The 16,901-nt window shown below is 48.4% G+C and overlaps 1 protein-coding gene across 1 annotated transcript in view; it reads left to right on the top strand.

The window, feature by feature from the left end:
* Positions 1 to 2,705: 2,705 nt before the first annotated feature.
* Positions 2,706 to 16,901, top strand: part of LOC146812991 (C-type lectin domain family 2 member A-like) — a 176,295-nt gene continuing 162,099 nt past the window's right edge. The window contains exon 1 of the mRNA XM_085620011.1: positions 2,706 to 3,093. Coding sequence (XP_085476137.1) covers positions 2,943 to 3,093 — 151 coding nt within the window. The 5' untranslated portion in view covers positions 2,706 to 2,942. The remainder of the gene's footprint in view (positions 3,094 to 16,901) is intronic.

The raw sequence follows: 16,901 nt of genomic DNA, 5'->3' as shown, positions 1-16,901 counted from the left end.
AGCTCATGTAGGCTCAAGTTTGTCTGACGATTCCCCTCAGCAACCACAGATGTTAGTTTGCGCACATTGTCTGCCATTGTGCTTATGTTTTTGGCCAGCTTTGTGATCTGCATATTGATTGTGCCCAAATGTCTCCCCTGTAGGCACTGCACACATAGCATCTGAGACTCCACACCATATACATTTGGAACTTGCTCATCATGTGCCGCAATATGGGCTCTGGGCCTGTGCCATCCTCCTGTTTGCACCTGGGCCTGTGTTGGAGTTGGTGGAGGGACACGTGGCTGGCTGGGGGATGTAGTGGGTACTGGAGTCTGATCGGATTCCATTACTAGCAGGGAGGGTACATGTGCCCTGTGTTTTGGTGGTGGGGTGGTGTGCTTTCTGGGACCACAGGAATTTCTGCATCCTTCTCTGCAGGTGTTTCTGAGATAATGAGCTGGTCACTATCCTCGGAGTCTGCCTCCGCTGCATCTGTGATGTGAAACAGTGCAGTGTTAGTCTTGTATGATCCTAATTCTGTTTATCATTTGGCATACTTATATCAAAATAAATCACTTATTTAAACACACTGGCTGGCATGTGGTATTGGCATGTTTAATTACCCATTTTAGCTTTTGAATGACCACTTGTCGGACATGACTACAACTCCCATGATGCATTTTGTGTATGAGGTGAAATGTGGCATGTGGTTTTACCTGTACACTGTGATCTGCCTGGGGGAATGTGCACGATTATACAGTACGCAGAGGATTAGCGCATGCATCTTACCTTGTGGTGTTCCTGCTGTGCCGGATGTGTCCAATTGTGTCACTCTGACGACTGTCTAAGGCTCGATTGTCCCCTCAACAAGGTCCTCCAGGGCTATGTTTGCAGGTGCATTCGATGGACCCCCTCCTGTGCCAGCTGCTTCCTTCACCCTTTCTGCTATGCGCTCCTTGGCGCGTTTCCTCAGGTCATACCACCTATTCTTCAATTCCTCAATGCTGCGGTGTGTGACTCCCACAGCATTCACTTTTTCCTTTATGCACAGCCATATTTTGCGCTTTACAGCCTCTGGCACCTTCAGAGACAATTTTCCAAACAGTTTATCATGACTTATGCTGACACCCTCAATCAGATGTTCAAGTTCCCTCTCAGAGAACTTCAGCTTCCTCTTCCTAGGCGTGGCACTCTTCCCTGCATCATTTTTTTTGTCCATCCTGGGTCTGGGAACAGTAGCTGTATACAGAGTGTGAGGTTTCTCAGCTCAGCTTCAGTTCTCTGCCTCCTCCTCTGGGCTCCTCAGGGCACTGATTGAAGCATGGACTGGATGGCTTCCTGGTTGTGATGTCATCAGTCTGCTTCCAGTGCTACCCGTTTTTTGCGATTTCACTAATAGCGATTTCGCTAATACCGAAATCACTATTACTGAAATTGCTTTTTGTGATTTCCTGTGTTTGCGAGTTGCTTTTGTGTACTCGCTCTCGATTTAGCGATTTATAGCAAATCGCTATTTTTTTGCGAATCTCATGATGCATTCCGGTCAGCGATTTTTTTATTTGCGATGACTTATTTATCGCAAATAAGGAATCGCGTTTTCTTGTTTTGATGCATGTGCACCTTAGTGTCTGGTATGAACGAAGTTTTAACTGCGGATAGCTTATAGCTGAATAATACTGCACACTGATCCGACCACACTAGGGGAAGTGTAGAAGGATTGGAGATTGCAGGATTGTTAGTAAAAAGGCCAGGGGCGTTCCCTTCATAATAGTGACCCCAAATGCCATGTATGACTGTTTTGCGACCGCAATTGCGGTCGCAAAACAGTCGCATTTTACCACCCTTCACAGAAGGGTGGTAAACCATTCTCAAACGGAAAGGGGTCCCCAGGGGACCCCTTGCCCTTTGTGATTGGCTCTAAAAAAAAAAAATTAAGAGCAGGCAGTGGTCCCTGCCTGCCCTTAAAAAATGAATCAAAAACGTTTCATTTTTGTTCTTTTTAATGCATCCCGTTATCCTTTAAGGAAAATGGGCTGTGTCAAAAAAAATCTGCTTTATTTAAAAGCAGTCCCAGACATGGAGGTCTGCTGAGCCCTGCAGGCCACCATACCTCTGAGGGCAAACCATCCTAATGGGGTCGCAAATTGCGAGTGCCTCAATAATATGCAGGAGGCATGCAATTTGTAACCCCATTAGGAATCGCTAACAGTGTCTCAGACACTGTAGTACATAGAATTTTCGAGTCGCAAATTGCTTGGTCGTACATCTGGCCCTTTATGTAAAGTGTATTTATGTAAAGACCTATGAAAATAGACACAGGAGGGAATAATTGTTATGCCTGAATTAAAGACTCTCTGCCTGGAAACTTAGGCTGGAATCCCAGATTTCACCCCAGGCGAAAAAGTGTGTTCTTGGGCAGACACTTTAATGTCTCTTTTGGTTACTGTTATTACCTGTACAAATATAAGGACCCGAAATGTAGCGCTTTTTTCATCAATAGTTTAATACATTATAAAGTATTAAACTGGTAAATTATTATAAAAAACTATTACAAGTTTTTTCATCTTTGGGCGACAGTCTTTAACTATTACTTATGATGAGAGTTACCTGATTGGTTTTTGAAGTATCAGCTCTCTCTGTGTATTGGGTGGTCCGGTATTCATTAGGGCACAGTTCTGTTTGCTTTCAGTTCATCGCAGAGAACTGTTGTCCATCAATTCTGCGAGTTTCATACGCGTCAGTCAGAGCAGCGCAGAGCTGCTGAACAGTGTAGACGAGTTCGCCCTGACCACGGGCGGGGAGGAGCCGTGACGACCGATATGACACGACTGTTGCGCTAAGAGCCGCTGGGACTCGCAGGGATCAGATGGTTTTAAGTTCCACCCTCCTCTGCCAGAGCACCGCGGAGCTGTGAAGCGATCAGACGAGCCTCAAAATATCTCACCACTAGCTGATCTGCCATGGGGCAGGGGAGGGGCCCCGAGGGACCAGAACACACGTCAGTGAAAGTCCAGGAGCCGCCGCCGGAACCCGAGGCTCCCCGGGTTAAAGAGCCCCTGCTAGCCCTTGGGAGTCCGTCTGAGGAGCCCCCAGTGCCAAGCCCGCACCGCTGTAAGTACACCGGGCCCCCACCTAAGCGCTCTACCCCCTACTGTGTTCGCATGGGGAGGGGCCGTGGTGACTGTTGTTTCTCCAATAAGCAGTGCTTTAAATGGGCAAGTGCTGTCCGGTACTGCACTTATTTAATTTGAGAGAGAGAGCGCTACTCAACACTTGTGCAATACATCTGATGGAGAGAGACATACCTTCTTGGCAGCAAACAGGTGCTCTAAAGAATCAGTCCCCGCACTTTTATATTTCCTTTTAAAGCACTGGTGATACGGGGTTGTGGGTTTTCTAGAGAGATGTTGGTACGTACGCTGGGCTGGTGTGGATGGAGTGGCAGAGGGCAGTCAGTAGATATGGTCAGTGGTGATTTATAGTTACAGACAAATCCGGACATGCCCCGTAGTGTACTGAGTAAATGCAGCGACTGAGTCCGACCTTCTGCAGGAGGATTTCAGGGGTGGGAAATAAATTCTGAGTCAACAAGAAACGTTTGTGCATTCTCTATTTAATTTACCAGGATGGAGAGCTGCTGATCCTCCCCGCCCCCCTCTGTCATATATGACCGGGCTGGCGCACAGTGGGCGCCCTGGGCAAAACCAAGTTTGGCGCCTCCACCCATTCGCTGTGGGAAGGTGAGCCGTCAAAAGATAGTCATGAGAAGAAAGTCATTCAAAATGCAGACATGGGCACTGTCGTGTCCTGCTGTATACGTTCTGGTCTCTCAGTATACACTGGTCTTTCCAGGCACTTCCTCGAGGGCTGGACACACATGCACCTGACACCCATCCATCACAGGCGTCACAAGTGACGTTAGCCTGTTGATCAAAGGGCCCGGGTGCACTTGCTGGTGGCCAAATAGAGTAGCCTACTCCTGTGTCTGTGTAGTTCCTCTGCAAGCATGTGGACCTAGTGCCCACCACATTACATTGGCGACGAGTGGGTTCTGGCCCCATGCCGTGCCGCCGGCGAAGGAAACCCCGTGTTTGAGGGAGAATGAGATCTCCGCTGCTGCGTACGTGCATGAAGTGAGCATGAAAACCGAGAACAGGTTGAGCCAGCGTTGCCCAGCAGTCTCTACCACCGTGCTGGATGCTGAGGTCGATCGCGTTGCAGCCCACCAAAGTACTGCAACACACACATAACCCCCGCCTGAGGGAGTGTCTATCACATACGGCAACATGCCATTCTCTGTCTTGGCGTGAGGGTGGAGAAAGGAGCAGCGCTCTCACGGGAAAGTGAGGCCCGCGTGTCTACCTCAGGCAAGGCAATGAAGACTCTGCAGAGATGTCGGTGAGTGCCCGATAACCGTACCGCTGAGGCACGAATCCTGAGGCGGTAACTGCCGAGAGGAGGGAGTGCCCTGTCAACCCGAAGGGAACGGCAAAGAAGCTATGGGCCCTGCCGCCCACCTGGCCGGAAAAGCACCACTAGGCGTAGCGGAAGGAGGCCGGCCCGGAAAAGAAAGAAACGCAGGCCGTGCCCCACCCACACCTCCTCCCCTGTCCAAAAGAGAAGCTGCAGCTTAGACCAACCTGCGGAACATAAAGCCAAAGAATCGGGGAAGAGATGTGGTCCGTCGGCTGCGCTCCCGACTTTGGTGCAGGAAACCAGGGTTCGAACCTCGAGGTCGCGTCCACATCCTGTGATTCTGGGCAAATCACTCAATCTTCCCGTGCCTGAATATGTAATGTAAATACGGTGCTCATGTACAGCGCTCCAATACCTTCGGGTCGAGTTCGCGCTATATAAAAGATGCAGAAAAAAAATAAATTGCTGCAGCTCACTCTCCAAAGCTGGTGACCTCATAGAGAACAGGAACGCCGCGATAGGGAACACTCGCCCCACGTGCCGCCCTGCCTGCCACCCTCAATTTATGAAGGGGGATCACTGCACCAGTGCACCGCGAGGCCTGCAGCATCATGGAAGCGGCTGCGGGCTCCCATATTGAAGTCTGCACCACCTGGTCGAGACTGCATCGAAGAGCCTGCAGTGCCAAGCGGCCCGAGGGCTTATGAAAGCGAAATTGCCCAGGCGCGCTGGTGTCCCTGCAGTCACAGCTAGAGTCACCCCTGCGAGCCGCATGCCAGCATCGAGGCGAGCGCTACGTTAAGGCTGCGCTGGCTGGAGATGCACAGCGCCACCTAGCTTCCGCCTTCTACACTGCACCCAAGTGAGTGACTGCCACGGTAATGTAGCGGCCCCAGTCGGGCTAACAAACTGAGGAAAAGCCATGGCAGTGCATGCTCACACCTGAGGGGCCTGGATGTGACAGAGAGCAAAGAGCCTGGTGCTGCCTGTAGTCACATCAGGAAGAAGATACCCGGCTCGTGAAGAGAGAACTCCGGATGACTCGAGCAGGCCTCCGGCACCTATAAGCTGTCACAGTTCCTGAACAGCAAGAAAGTGGAAGTGCATGAAACAGTATAGCACCTGTAACTGGTAAGGAGTTGCCACCACATACACCACTGCAGGAGCCTTGCCACAGAAGACGACAGTTATATAAAAGGGGAGAGCAGGTGCCCACACCCACTGAACAGCACACTGTGCAGCTCATCCAGAAGGGGAGGAAAGAGTGGAAGGCACTGAGCACTGCTCAAGACATCCCAGTAACAGACTGGTCAAGTGAGTGCCACATGCCCCATGGACTGCCGGTCAGGTTGAGAGGGAGAGACTGAAAAAACCCCAAGCAAAGAGACTGCATTGGCAAGGACAAGCAGTGCCGCTGTGAATGGCTTTCTGCCGCAACTCTCAGCACCTGGAGTGAGAGAGAGAACGCAGCACCTAGGAAAGTGCTGCCCACAGAACTGAGAGTGCCAAGAAACCCAAAGCTGCCCCAGTGCAGAAAACCATCAAGCGACCAAAGGCAGCAAGCCCCCACTTGAAGCGCAAAAGGAGCGGGCACAGAGTGTGCAACTCCCAGTGGCTGACCGATGCCACCGTAATCGAGAATTTTGTCACACACGCCTCAGTGGTGAACAGACGTCACAGCAAGTCAGGAAAGTAGGCACGCCAAGCCCCCGAAGTGGGCGTCCTGAAGAAGATAAAAGTGTGCGAGATGCATGACACATGCACCCAGAAGATTTTCAACATGGGCAAATGCCCAGGAAAGGGAGATCTCCCCAAAGAGAAGAAGCAATGCCAAAGACAGCAGAGTGTCCTCCCTCACACTGCCTCAAGACGGAGTCGCGAGAGGCCCAAGACCGGCAAGAGGAGAGGTGCACACTCCAGGTGACAAGCTGCCTCTGCAGCAGGTGCTCCAACGACAGGCGACACATGGCCAGACGCCATATTGCACTGCAAGCAAGGAGCATGTGACTGACCCCGCCAAGGATTTCTGAACGGAGGCAGAGACAGGCGCCACGACGGTGCAGGTTCGAGGCACAAGCACAACGCCCTCGAGTGAAGAAGGTAACTGCCATCTAATCCCTGAAGAAGAGAGCGAATAGAGGTCTCGCCCGCATGGCCCAGAGACCATTAAGGTTAATAGGCCCTGTTGGCCTGTTTGGAAGAAGGTGCATGCTACTTCACCGGGAGGAAGAATTGAAAAGAAGAGTGCCCAGCCTGTCACCATGAAGAACCGGACAAACACTGGTGCGCTAGGGAGAACAAGAGGAGAAGCATGAGGACTCATAGCACCACAAGCCAAGAGCACACCCAGAGACACCAGACAGCCACCAAGGCAGACCGACGTCCCTGGAGAAAGCCCCATGGGAGAACCAAACGTAAACCGCAGCAAGCGCAAACTGCGTCTCTCCCCAACACTTCCCAGTGCGACCGTCCATCCCTGAGTGTCGGCAGTCTAAGTCGGACAGCATCACCGTTCTTGACCGCCGATGCCAGAGGTGAAAGAACAGCCTCAGCAAGGCAGAGACATTTAGCTGCTAAGTCACTCCAGGAACCTCCTCTCCTAGAAGATCGTCACCAACTGTCATCCAGGTCCAATGGCAACCACTTCATCATTGCCATGTACATTACACCGCACTCAGCAGGAAATGTGGAAGTGTGACCGGAGGGACCACACTAAGAATCGGACAATTGACCAAGTCCAGGAGGGGTAGTCATGAGTGGCCGGGCCGGAAGTTGAAGAGAACCCGAGCTGCTAAAGGAGCGCAGCAAGAGCAAGTGAAGGGGGTGACAACCAGAGAATGAACTGGTGACCGCCCAGTGGGAGACCGAGAGTAAGCCGCAAGCCTGCGCGAACAGTCTCATGCCTCACGTCTCCTCAGCGTGTCCATCATACCACTGTCACCGATGTCCTCCTAGCTCAAGAAGTCAAAGTGCAAGGATGCATATGTCTCCCCAAAAGGAATTCTGCGTGAAGCGTTTGTCTACAGAGCAGTTTGTCACAGCATCCTTAGGTCGAGCCCTGAGTCAGCGTGCAAGCGCTGCTCTGGGATTGATCTGAGTTAGTTGCGTATGGGAGAAAAGCCACACCCACTCTCTGTCTCACCTGTTGAGACGCGCGTACCACGTGCTGGCCGTTTGCGGTGCTGCGGTCTTCTTCTTCTTGATCGATTTCTTCATCGTCGTATGTCTTCGTGGGGGGTCTTCTCCCTCGTTGTCTTCTGCCTGCGGGGCCTGGCGGTGCCGGCCTGGGCAGCGCGGTGCCTTCCCTCACCGCGTCTGGAGTCGCGGTGCACTCTTGGCGGCAGAGCAGGCGGGGTCCGGCTGACAAAGTCACGGGCCCTGTGTGGCTGGGGCTGGCTTTCCGGGTTGGAGGCCGGAAGGGGAAGCAGCAGCAGTGGGGACGGCATGATTCCTCGGCTGGTTGTTTCTGGTCCTGCTTTTAGTAAGAACCCTGTGTGAGGCAGTTTTTTTATCATTCCTGTTTCTCTCATTTTCTTTGTGTTTTTTCTCTCCACTTCACCACATTTGCCCTATTTGGTTGGTCCATGGTTTTGGCGCCTCCCTATTTATGCTTCTACTTACTGTTCTTCTGTTGTGTCATGATGGCGAAGCGTGCTGCCAAGTGCTGACATGTGTTGTCCTCCTCTTCTGAAGATGATGTGCCAATTCCGGCTTGCCGGAGTAGGTCCAAGGATCCAAGGGATTCTTCTACCCCGCTGTCGGCTTCTGAGGTGCAGGTCATGATTGAGGCTGCTGTGGATCGTGCTCTGGCCACCAGGGTTCTGGCCAAACGCAAGGTTTCTTGCTCTGTGGTGGGTCCGGTGGACTCGCCCTCTGCGGACTCTTCGGCTTTGGGGGCTGCCCAGCCTTCTACCTCTTCAGGGAAGTTTGTTCGTAGGGAGGATGTTCCTGCGATTCTCTTGCACATTAAGGAGAAATGGGGTTTTCGCCTTTCTCTGCTTCCGAGGGGTCGGATTACTTGTTTCCACAGTGTGCTAAGCCCCCTCTACTCGCAATGCCTTTTCATGGTTGCATCAAGGACTTGATTTCTGGGTAATGGAGCGATCTGGAGCACTCATCGGTTCCTCGCTTTTTGCAGAAGCTGTACTCCCTGGAGGAGGGGTAGGTCTCTCTTCCTCACTCTGTCAAAGTGGATGCCATGTTGGCCACTCTGGTGCAACTGATAAGAAGGTGGATGGGGCGCTGATGAAAGAATTTGCTGCTGGTAACTTGTCAATGCGTGCTGGCATGTGCTCTGCTTATGTGGCACTGTTGGCGTCTGACTTTGAGAAGCTTGCCACAGATATTTCAGGGGCGGTTATCATAACCACTTTGTTGCTCTTCCACCCAGCTGGGGTACCATCCGTACTCCAGTACTCAAGGCCCCAGCGAAGCGTACGGCGCTTCTGGAGGGGGTTCAGGATCTTCTGGCGAAGACGGCGATCGTACTGGTCCCCCTGGTGCAACAGGACAAAGTTGCTATTCCATTTTGTTTCTGGTCCAGGTGTCCAGGGGGTTCCGGCCGGTTCTGGAACTCAAGAGGGTGAATGGCTCGGTTCGGACCGTTCACTTCAAGATGGTGACTTTGCAGTCTGTCATTCCGTTGGTGGGGATTCTGGACTTCATGACGTCTATCGATCTGCAGGACGCCTATCTTCGTGTTTCGGTGGCTCTGGAGCATCGGATATTTCTGCGTTTTGCGATAGGCGACTGCCACTTCCAGCTTGCAGTTTTGCCGTTCGGGCTGAAGTCCACTCCTTGGGTCTTCACCAAGCTTCTGGCTCAGTTGGTGGCCTTGGTTCACAGTCAGGGGATATTTCTCCATCCTTGCCTGGATGATTGGTTGGTTCATGCTCCCTCGTTCCAGTTGGCTCTTAGTCACACGGAGGTGGTTCTGGCCGATTTGAGGGGGCACAGCTTTCTTATCAATGTTGGGAAGTCTTTCCTTGTTCCGTCCCAAGATCGTCTCTTTATAGGGGCTCGTTTTCGTACAAATTTGGCGGTGGTCACTCTGCCCGAGGTTCCGGTGGACAAAGTTAATTCTCACGTTCTGTCTCTTCTGTCAGGCCCGGTTCAGGTGGCGGCTCGTTGGCTCCAGGTACAGGGAGATATTGCTGCCACGGTTTTTCTGGATCCATGGGCCCGGTTTCATTTACACACACTGATGGCTCATGTTTTGGCGCATTTATCTCCCCATTGTCTCCCCCTCTCTTCTCTGATTCCGGTGTCCCCTCAGATCAGGGAGGCTCTGGGTCAGTGGCTGGTTCAGGGTCACCTACTGAAGGGGGTCTCTCTCTCTCCTCCGGCACCCTTGGTGGTCACCACAGACGCCAGCCTCTCGGGGTGGGGCACCTGGCTGGGGGTTCATCAGACCAGGGGCTTCTGGTCCCCCTCACAGAGCAGGAAGTCTTCGAATTGGAGGGAGTTGGAGGCGGTCTGTTTGGCTCTGAGGGCCTTCTCCCAGTTTCTGCAGGGTTCCGTTGTTCTAGTCAGGATGGACAATGTCACTGCCATGGCTTATGTGAAAAGGCAAGGGGGGACCAGGTCCTCATCTCTGGCACTGGTGGCGGTGCAGTTGTTCAGTTGGGCGGAATCCCATCTGGTGGCGCTCTCTGCGATTCATATTCGGGCGTGTCCAATTCCCTGGCGGATGCTCTCCTCAGGGCCATCCTGTCCTCAGTGGATTTCTGCCTCCATCAGGAGTTGTTTGTGTGTCTGACGATGCGATGGGGTGTTTCGGTGGTGGAACTCTTTGTGAGTGTGGGCCATGCCAGGGTGGCCCGGTTTGTCTCCTGCAGTAGTGAGTGTTTGGCCTGGGCGGTGGAAGCTCTCTCATGCCCTTGACCTCGCGGGCTTCTGTGTGCTTTTCCTCCTTTCCCCCTTCTTCTCTGATTCCTTCTGAGGGTCTGTTCCTTGGGGGCACCGGTGGTTGTGGTGGCTCCAGCTTATCTTCGTGCCACCTGGTTTCTTCTCCTGGTGGAGATGAGGTCGGAGGTGGAGTGGTTCCTGCCTCTGTCTCCATACCCTTTGGTGTTCCCTGTGTTGCAGCGGGATGTTCTGGCCAGGATGCGCTTGGCGGCCTGGAGGTTGTATGATTAGGTCTGCTGCGTAAAGGGGTTCCGGCTGGTTTGACCTCTACTCTGCAAGCGGCTAGGTGCCCTTTGACAAACAAGTCTTATCTGAGGCACTGGCGTTCTTTCAGTCAGTGGTGTCGTGATGAGGGTTTGGATCCTGCTTTCTCTTCTTTGTTTGAGGGTTGGAGGTGATGTTGTTTCTCCAGGATGGTGCTGCGTTGGTCTTAAAGGTTTCTTCCCTTCTTTTGCAGTGGGCTGCGATTAAGGCTTTCCGGAGCTCTAGGGGCAATATCTCGGACCCTGATGGCTTGGTTGGTTGCCTTTTTTAAGGGTCTGGGTAATGTTCTTCCTGCCCCTCGGCGGCACTTTCCCACCTTGGATCTGTCTCTTGTCTTGGGTGCTTTGATGTCACCTCCCTTTGAACCTTTGCTTTGTGTGGACCTGCGTCTTTTGTCCTTTAAGACCTTCTTTTTGGTGGCCATTTCCTCTGCTCGCCGCCTGGGTGAACTGGGTGCTTTATCTTCCAAACACCCTTTTTATAGGATTTTTAAAAGATCGTTTTGAGGCTGGTTCTTTCCTTTCGTCCTAAGGTGGATTCTCAGTTCCACAGGGATCAGGAATTGGTCCTTCCTTCCTTTTTTGATTCCCCGTCCTCTGAGTCTGAGGTGCAGCTGCACTCTTTAGATGTCCGGAGGGCTCTCCTGGTCTATGTGGAGCGGGTCGCTCCTTTCCGTCTTTCTGATTCCCTTTTTGTGGTTTTTGGGCCGGTGAATCGGGGTTTGCGTCCTTTCACTCCTTCTTTGAGTCATTGGGTTAGGTCTCTGATTTCTTTGGCTTATGAGGCAGCAGGGCACCTTTCTCCTTTGGGGGTTCAGGGTTGTTCCACTCGGTCCATGGTGGCGTTTTGTGCGGCGGTCCAAGGGGCTTCCTTTTCTGAGATTTGCCAGGCTGCCACCTGGGCTTTGCCGTTGACCTTTGCCTCTCATTACAGGATTGGCCGGGAGGTTGACCGTTCTGATGTTTTTGGGTACAAGGTTCTTTCCTCTATGGTTCCTGAATAGTGGAATTTCCTTGTTGTCTGTGTTTTTTATTAAACCTGTTTTGTGCATACCGTCTTTTGTTGTCCTGGTTGGCTTTGTACATCTCATAGTGTAAGGAATAGAAGCAAGGTTATTGCATTACTCTGAGTCCTACTACCTCACTTCCATTACTTACATCCCTCCCTCCCTAGTAGTCCAGGCCAACCTTTTGGTATGGTTTCAGTCTATGTGGTATTACAGGAGGTTAGAGGGGGGTCGTGGCTACTTATAGTCCCCACATGAAAAATCACATGGTATGGGTGTCTGGTGAGGCAGGAATGCCTCATAGCGTAAGTAATGGAAGCGAGGGAGTAGGACTCAGAGTATTGCAATTACCAGTAAGTAATTGAGCCAGTATGTGGAATATAAAGCTAACCTCTCTGTCGTGTGATTTACCGCGCTTTTTAGCCAAATAGCGAGTAGGCAAACTTTATCGGTGGATCAGATACACTAGAAGCTATTTAATACAAGCATTGGCATAGCCAATAGGTCTCGCTTTTGGGACCTTATAAGTATTTAGTTATGCAGCACAATATCCTTGGTGCAACAACATCAGCTGTTGCATGGCTAAACCTTGTACCTTATAAGTGTTTAGCCATGCAACAGTTGATGTTGTTGTACCAAGGATATTGTGCTGCATAACTAAATACTTATAAGATCCCAAAAGCGAGACCTATTGGCTAAGCCAATGCTTGTTCTAGTAGGAGAGATTCTGCTCGCTGCGCACATCTCTTGATTAATGCCCGGCAGCGGTATCGGCTCTGTGGGACAGCTTCAGGTTTTGGGCAGAGGTTGCTATCTGTCAGAGCAGTAATATGGGAGGTGTGACTCTAAAAGCCTCACACGCATGCTAGTCTCACACGCATGCACACTTGTACCACATGAAGCCCTACTGCCCTCACACTGTTTAGAGGACAGGAGGAGAAAAAAAACAGTAGGCATCTTATGTTGGGACATCTAACGTGTATTACCTTTATTGGAGTATAAAATTAGCCAGGATATTAGGGCTGGAAATCACTCTCTACAGCTAGTGATTAGCGAATATATATATATATATATATATATATATATATATATATATATATATATATATATATATATATATATATATATATCGCAAACAACACTCCTTCCACTTCTACCAAAGCCTCGGCAGTGAAGAAAGAGAAACGAACCACTTCTTTTTTCCAGGCAAGATGTTTATTTAAAACCTAGCAGCAGTCAACAGATGACGCGTTTCGGGCTTAGGCGCCCTTGTTCACATAAAGGCTGTGAGTGGATTTCGCCATTTTAAGTGATATGCCCTTCCCACCAAAGTCACATGTTCCAAAAGTTAATAGAGAACATAGTAAACAGACTACATGACTCGAATATAATCAATGTAATGTCCATACTCGTTAGTGCCAAAAAATCATAATAACAAAACCCCAACCGCATTTCCCATCATATTATAACGGAAATGTATATTGTTGTCGGCTGGAGAAAAGCAAAATAAAACTTTTTGAAATTACAATATAATTCCAAAATCAAAAGACTTCATTTTGGCAATCTAAAAATCCCTGGATAAATCCAAATACACGTTATAAACAGTGCAAACATTCATTATAGCTGCCTAAATGCATGTAATCATTAACAGACTTGCGACTTTTAGTTTAGAAGGAAATGTGCAAAGAAGATAAAGTGCATAGCAGAGCTAATTGTAGAATTATTTTACAAATATACCATGTGCAAATTGATGTGGTGTTTAGTGTAGATAATGAATGTAAAATGGTTACAAAATAAAAAAATGCATTTTGCAACCTAAACTCGGCTGAGACATTACACAAAGTGAAATATATTATGGGATGGCACCAGCTTTTGTTTGGAAAGTTATATTGTAAACTTAGACCACGTCCAAGTTTAACCATTTTTTTAAAAGACCAATACATGCTTTCCCTATAATACAGTGTCTCTGCCGAAGTGTAAATGAGTGAAACACACAATTAATCACCGTTATAAAACGTTAGTCCAAAATCACTGAACATTTTTTTCGTGACCACGAAATTTACCAATACCAACACACTCAAACAATAGATCATCTAGAACCAGGTCAAAAAACAAACTCAAAAAATCTGTACGATATAAAGCACACTGCTCAGGGTAACACACAGAATACCTATTTACAAGCATGTGTACATATCTTCGGTGTTGTTCAGACCATTTGGGCATTTGCTATCGAAGTTAAGAATAAATTTGGTTTCCAATCTCCTGAGCAAAGCCTCTCTGTTCCCTCCTCTGCGTGGTTTAGGGACAGCAGCTACCACATAGTATTTTAAACAAGATAAATTGTTACCATGAACTTGTTTGAAGTGGCGTGCCACTGGGTAATTGGGATCACTATGCAAGATGGCACGTAGATGTTGAAGGATTCTCTCATGTACCTGTAGCTTTGTGCTTCCGATATAATTGAGCCCACAGGTACAAGTGAGAACATAAACTGCAAAATCAGTTTTGCAGTTATAGTTTCCCATTATCTTGTGTGGTGTAGGGCTGAATGGAGTACAGTATTCTGTTGTGTTCACCCCGAACTTGCACGCCCGGCAAGATGAGCATTTATAGAAACCATCTTTGGGTTTTAACCAGTTGGGTTTAGTTCTTATTTCAGGGCTGGTAGGATCTAACACGGCCCCCATGTTTCTGGCTCTACTGAATGTTATAGTGGGGCTAGATGGCAGACTCATTCTCAGAACGGGGTCAGTGAGTACTATTCCCCAGTTTTTATTAATGATGGATCTAATTTTGCGTTCGTTCTCACTGTATGCTGTGATTAGTCTAGGACATTGGGCCTTATCGGTTGTCTCGGGAGTAGCTGGTGAATCAGATAGAACCTCCGGGACAGACTCTTCCGCTATGGGAGCTGGAAGTAAACTGGCTCTAGGTCTGGACGATGTTTTAGTTAGAGCTGATGTCAAGATCTTATCTGAATAGCCTCTAGCTTTCATGCGACGCATGGATTCTGCCGCACAAATGTTAAATTCGGCATCCGTGCTGCATATCCTTTTTAGGCGTAGCAATTCCCCATAGGGGATGCTCGCAATCAGATGCCTAGGATGGGCACTGGAGGCATGGAGTGTGACATTGCCAGCGGTGGATTTTCTGAAAAAGGTACTTTCTATTCTACCATTCGCTACATACAGTTTGACATTCAGAAATTCCAAGCTGGAATTGTCTATGTGGTGGGTAAAGTGGAGATTCAAATTATTGACATTGATGTTTTCAATGAATTCCAATGCTTTATCTTTACTGCCATGCCACACGATGAAAATATCATCGATAAACCTGTAGTAGTGCACAATGTTTTCTTCAAAGATGGAAGAATAGTCCCTTTTAAGCACCTGCTCCTCCCACCAGCCAACGTGCAAGCACGCATAGCTGGGGGAGAAGCAAGCGCCCATGGCCACACCCCTTAGTTGCTTGAATAGCTCCTTTCCAAATAGAAAGAAGTTGTTGTTAAGACACCAACTCATCATGCTAACTAGGGCCTTGTTGTGCTGATAGAATTCGCACGGTCTTTGGTCCAAAAAGAATTTTACAGCTGATAGTCCTGCCTGGTGATCTATACTGGTGTACAAGGATTCAATATCTAATGAAATTAGGTACATCCCATCTGACCATTGAATGTTCTTGATTTTACCCAGAAAATCACCCGTATCCTTGATGTAACTAGGCAGTGTTTTTACATGATTTTGCAGAAAAAAGTCAATATATTGGCCCACCTGTTCCGCTGCACTTCCTATAGCGGAAATGATAGGCCTACCAGGAATGGGAGAAACACCTTTATGCACTTTCGGTATTAAATACAACACGGGTACAATTGGGTTCTCATTGTGCATAAACTTGAACTCATCATTAGAAATAAGGCCATCGCTACGTAGTTGCATTAGCAGTTTCTTGAGAGAATCTGTAGCCCCTTTATATTTTTTGGTGTTAGATGGCTCATAACAATCACTGTTATCCAGTTGGCGTTTTGCCTCCTTGATATAGTTTTCTCGGGGCCAGATTACTAGGTTGCCCCCTTTATCTGATTTCTTAATGATGATTTCGTTGTTTTCACTTAGTTTTTTCATTAACTGGGCATAGTCTTTTTTCTTTTTTTCAACATGTTTTCTTTGTTTGAATTTTTTGGACTGTACTTGCTTATTCAATTTTTTAATGTCTTCAACCACACAGTCGTGGAACGTGTCTAACGCATCCCTGGGCATCATGGGGATGTATTTGGATTTTTTCTTGAAGGGGCTGATCCCAGCACCTTTTTGTAGCAGATTGATGTTATTGAATCTAGTTTGAGTTGAAAGATCACAGTCAATCTCATCACTTGCTGCCTCGCCAGTATTCAAATCATGTAGGTCTAAATAGATTGGAATATCAGCAGCCCTGATGCCTAAACTTTCCACATAATTGTTCATTCCTTGTTGCAGCTCTTCGTCTTTATCTTTTGCGTTTTTCAAAGAGAAATGTTTTTTCAATTTGAGCTTTCTAACGAATCTAAAGACGTCAATCCTCGTGGAGCTATAGTTGAAAGTTTGGCCAGGGCAAAAATTGAGACCTAAAGACAGCAACATTTTTTCAGCATTAGACAAAGGCACTTTGGACAGATTGATTATGGTTTTATCCAAGTCTACTTCTTCCGTGTCCAATTGCTCTTCTTTTTGTTTTTTCCTCTTTTGTTTATTGAATTTTCTTCTTTCTTTTCTTCGTCTGTTTTTTCTTGTGTTTTTTGCTGTTGTTTGCTGTCCTTTCTCGGTCTCAGTGACCGCAGTCTCTCTGCTACTAAAAAATCCAATTCCTCTCCTGCATTAAGTACTATAGCTGGCGTGGGCCTCTCTCCGCTTTCTATGCTGGATTCACTTGAGATGGAAATTGAGTCAAAACTAGCGCTGTCTGCCGCTGCTCCTCCTGTTGCGGCAGATTTCTGCACATTGGTCTCCACATTACTTTTACCCTTCTGTTTCCCAAATTTTTTGCGGTTTTCATTATTGTATTTTCGGGCGAATGTGAAGATTTGCCCGTTGTTATAATCTACTTCGTCCCTGGCAAATTTATGTGCTTTACGTTGTTTTATTTTTTCTTCATGCTTGTGCAGTCTTTCTTCAATGGCAGTTCTAGCATTTTTGATATAATCAATTTTAGCAGATTTCTTAAGCTCCTCTTCGATGTTTTCTATTTTTTTGATTATATCCACCCGGTCTATTGCTGCATATTTAATTAAAATGCGGACTGAGGTCATGGAAGCTTCCAGGTTGTTTTGCGCCCACTCTTTTAACATTGCAGG

Source organism: Triturus cristatus, chromosome 7 (assembly GCF_964204655.1).
Source record: "Triturus cristatus chromosome 7, aTriCri1.1, whole genome shotgun sequence".
Lineage (NCBI taxonomy): Eukaryota > Metazoa > Chordata > Amphibia > Caudata > Salamandridae > Triturus > Triturus cristatus.
The sequence above is the reverse complement of the archived record's forward strand: the minus strand, read 5'-3'. Positions and strand labels throughout refer to the sequence as shown.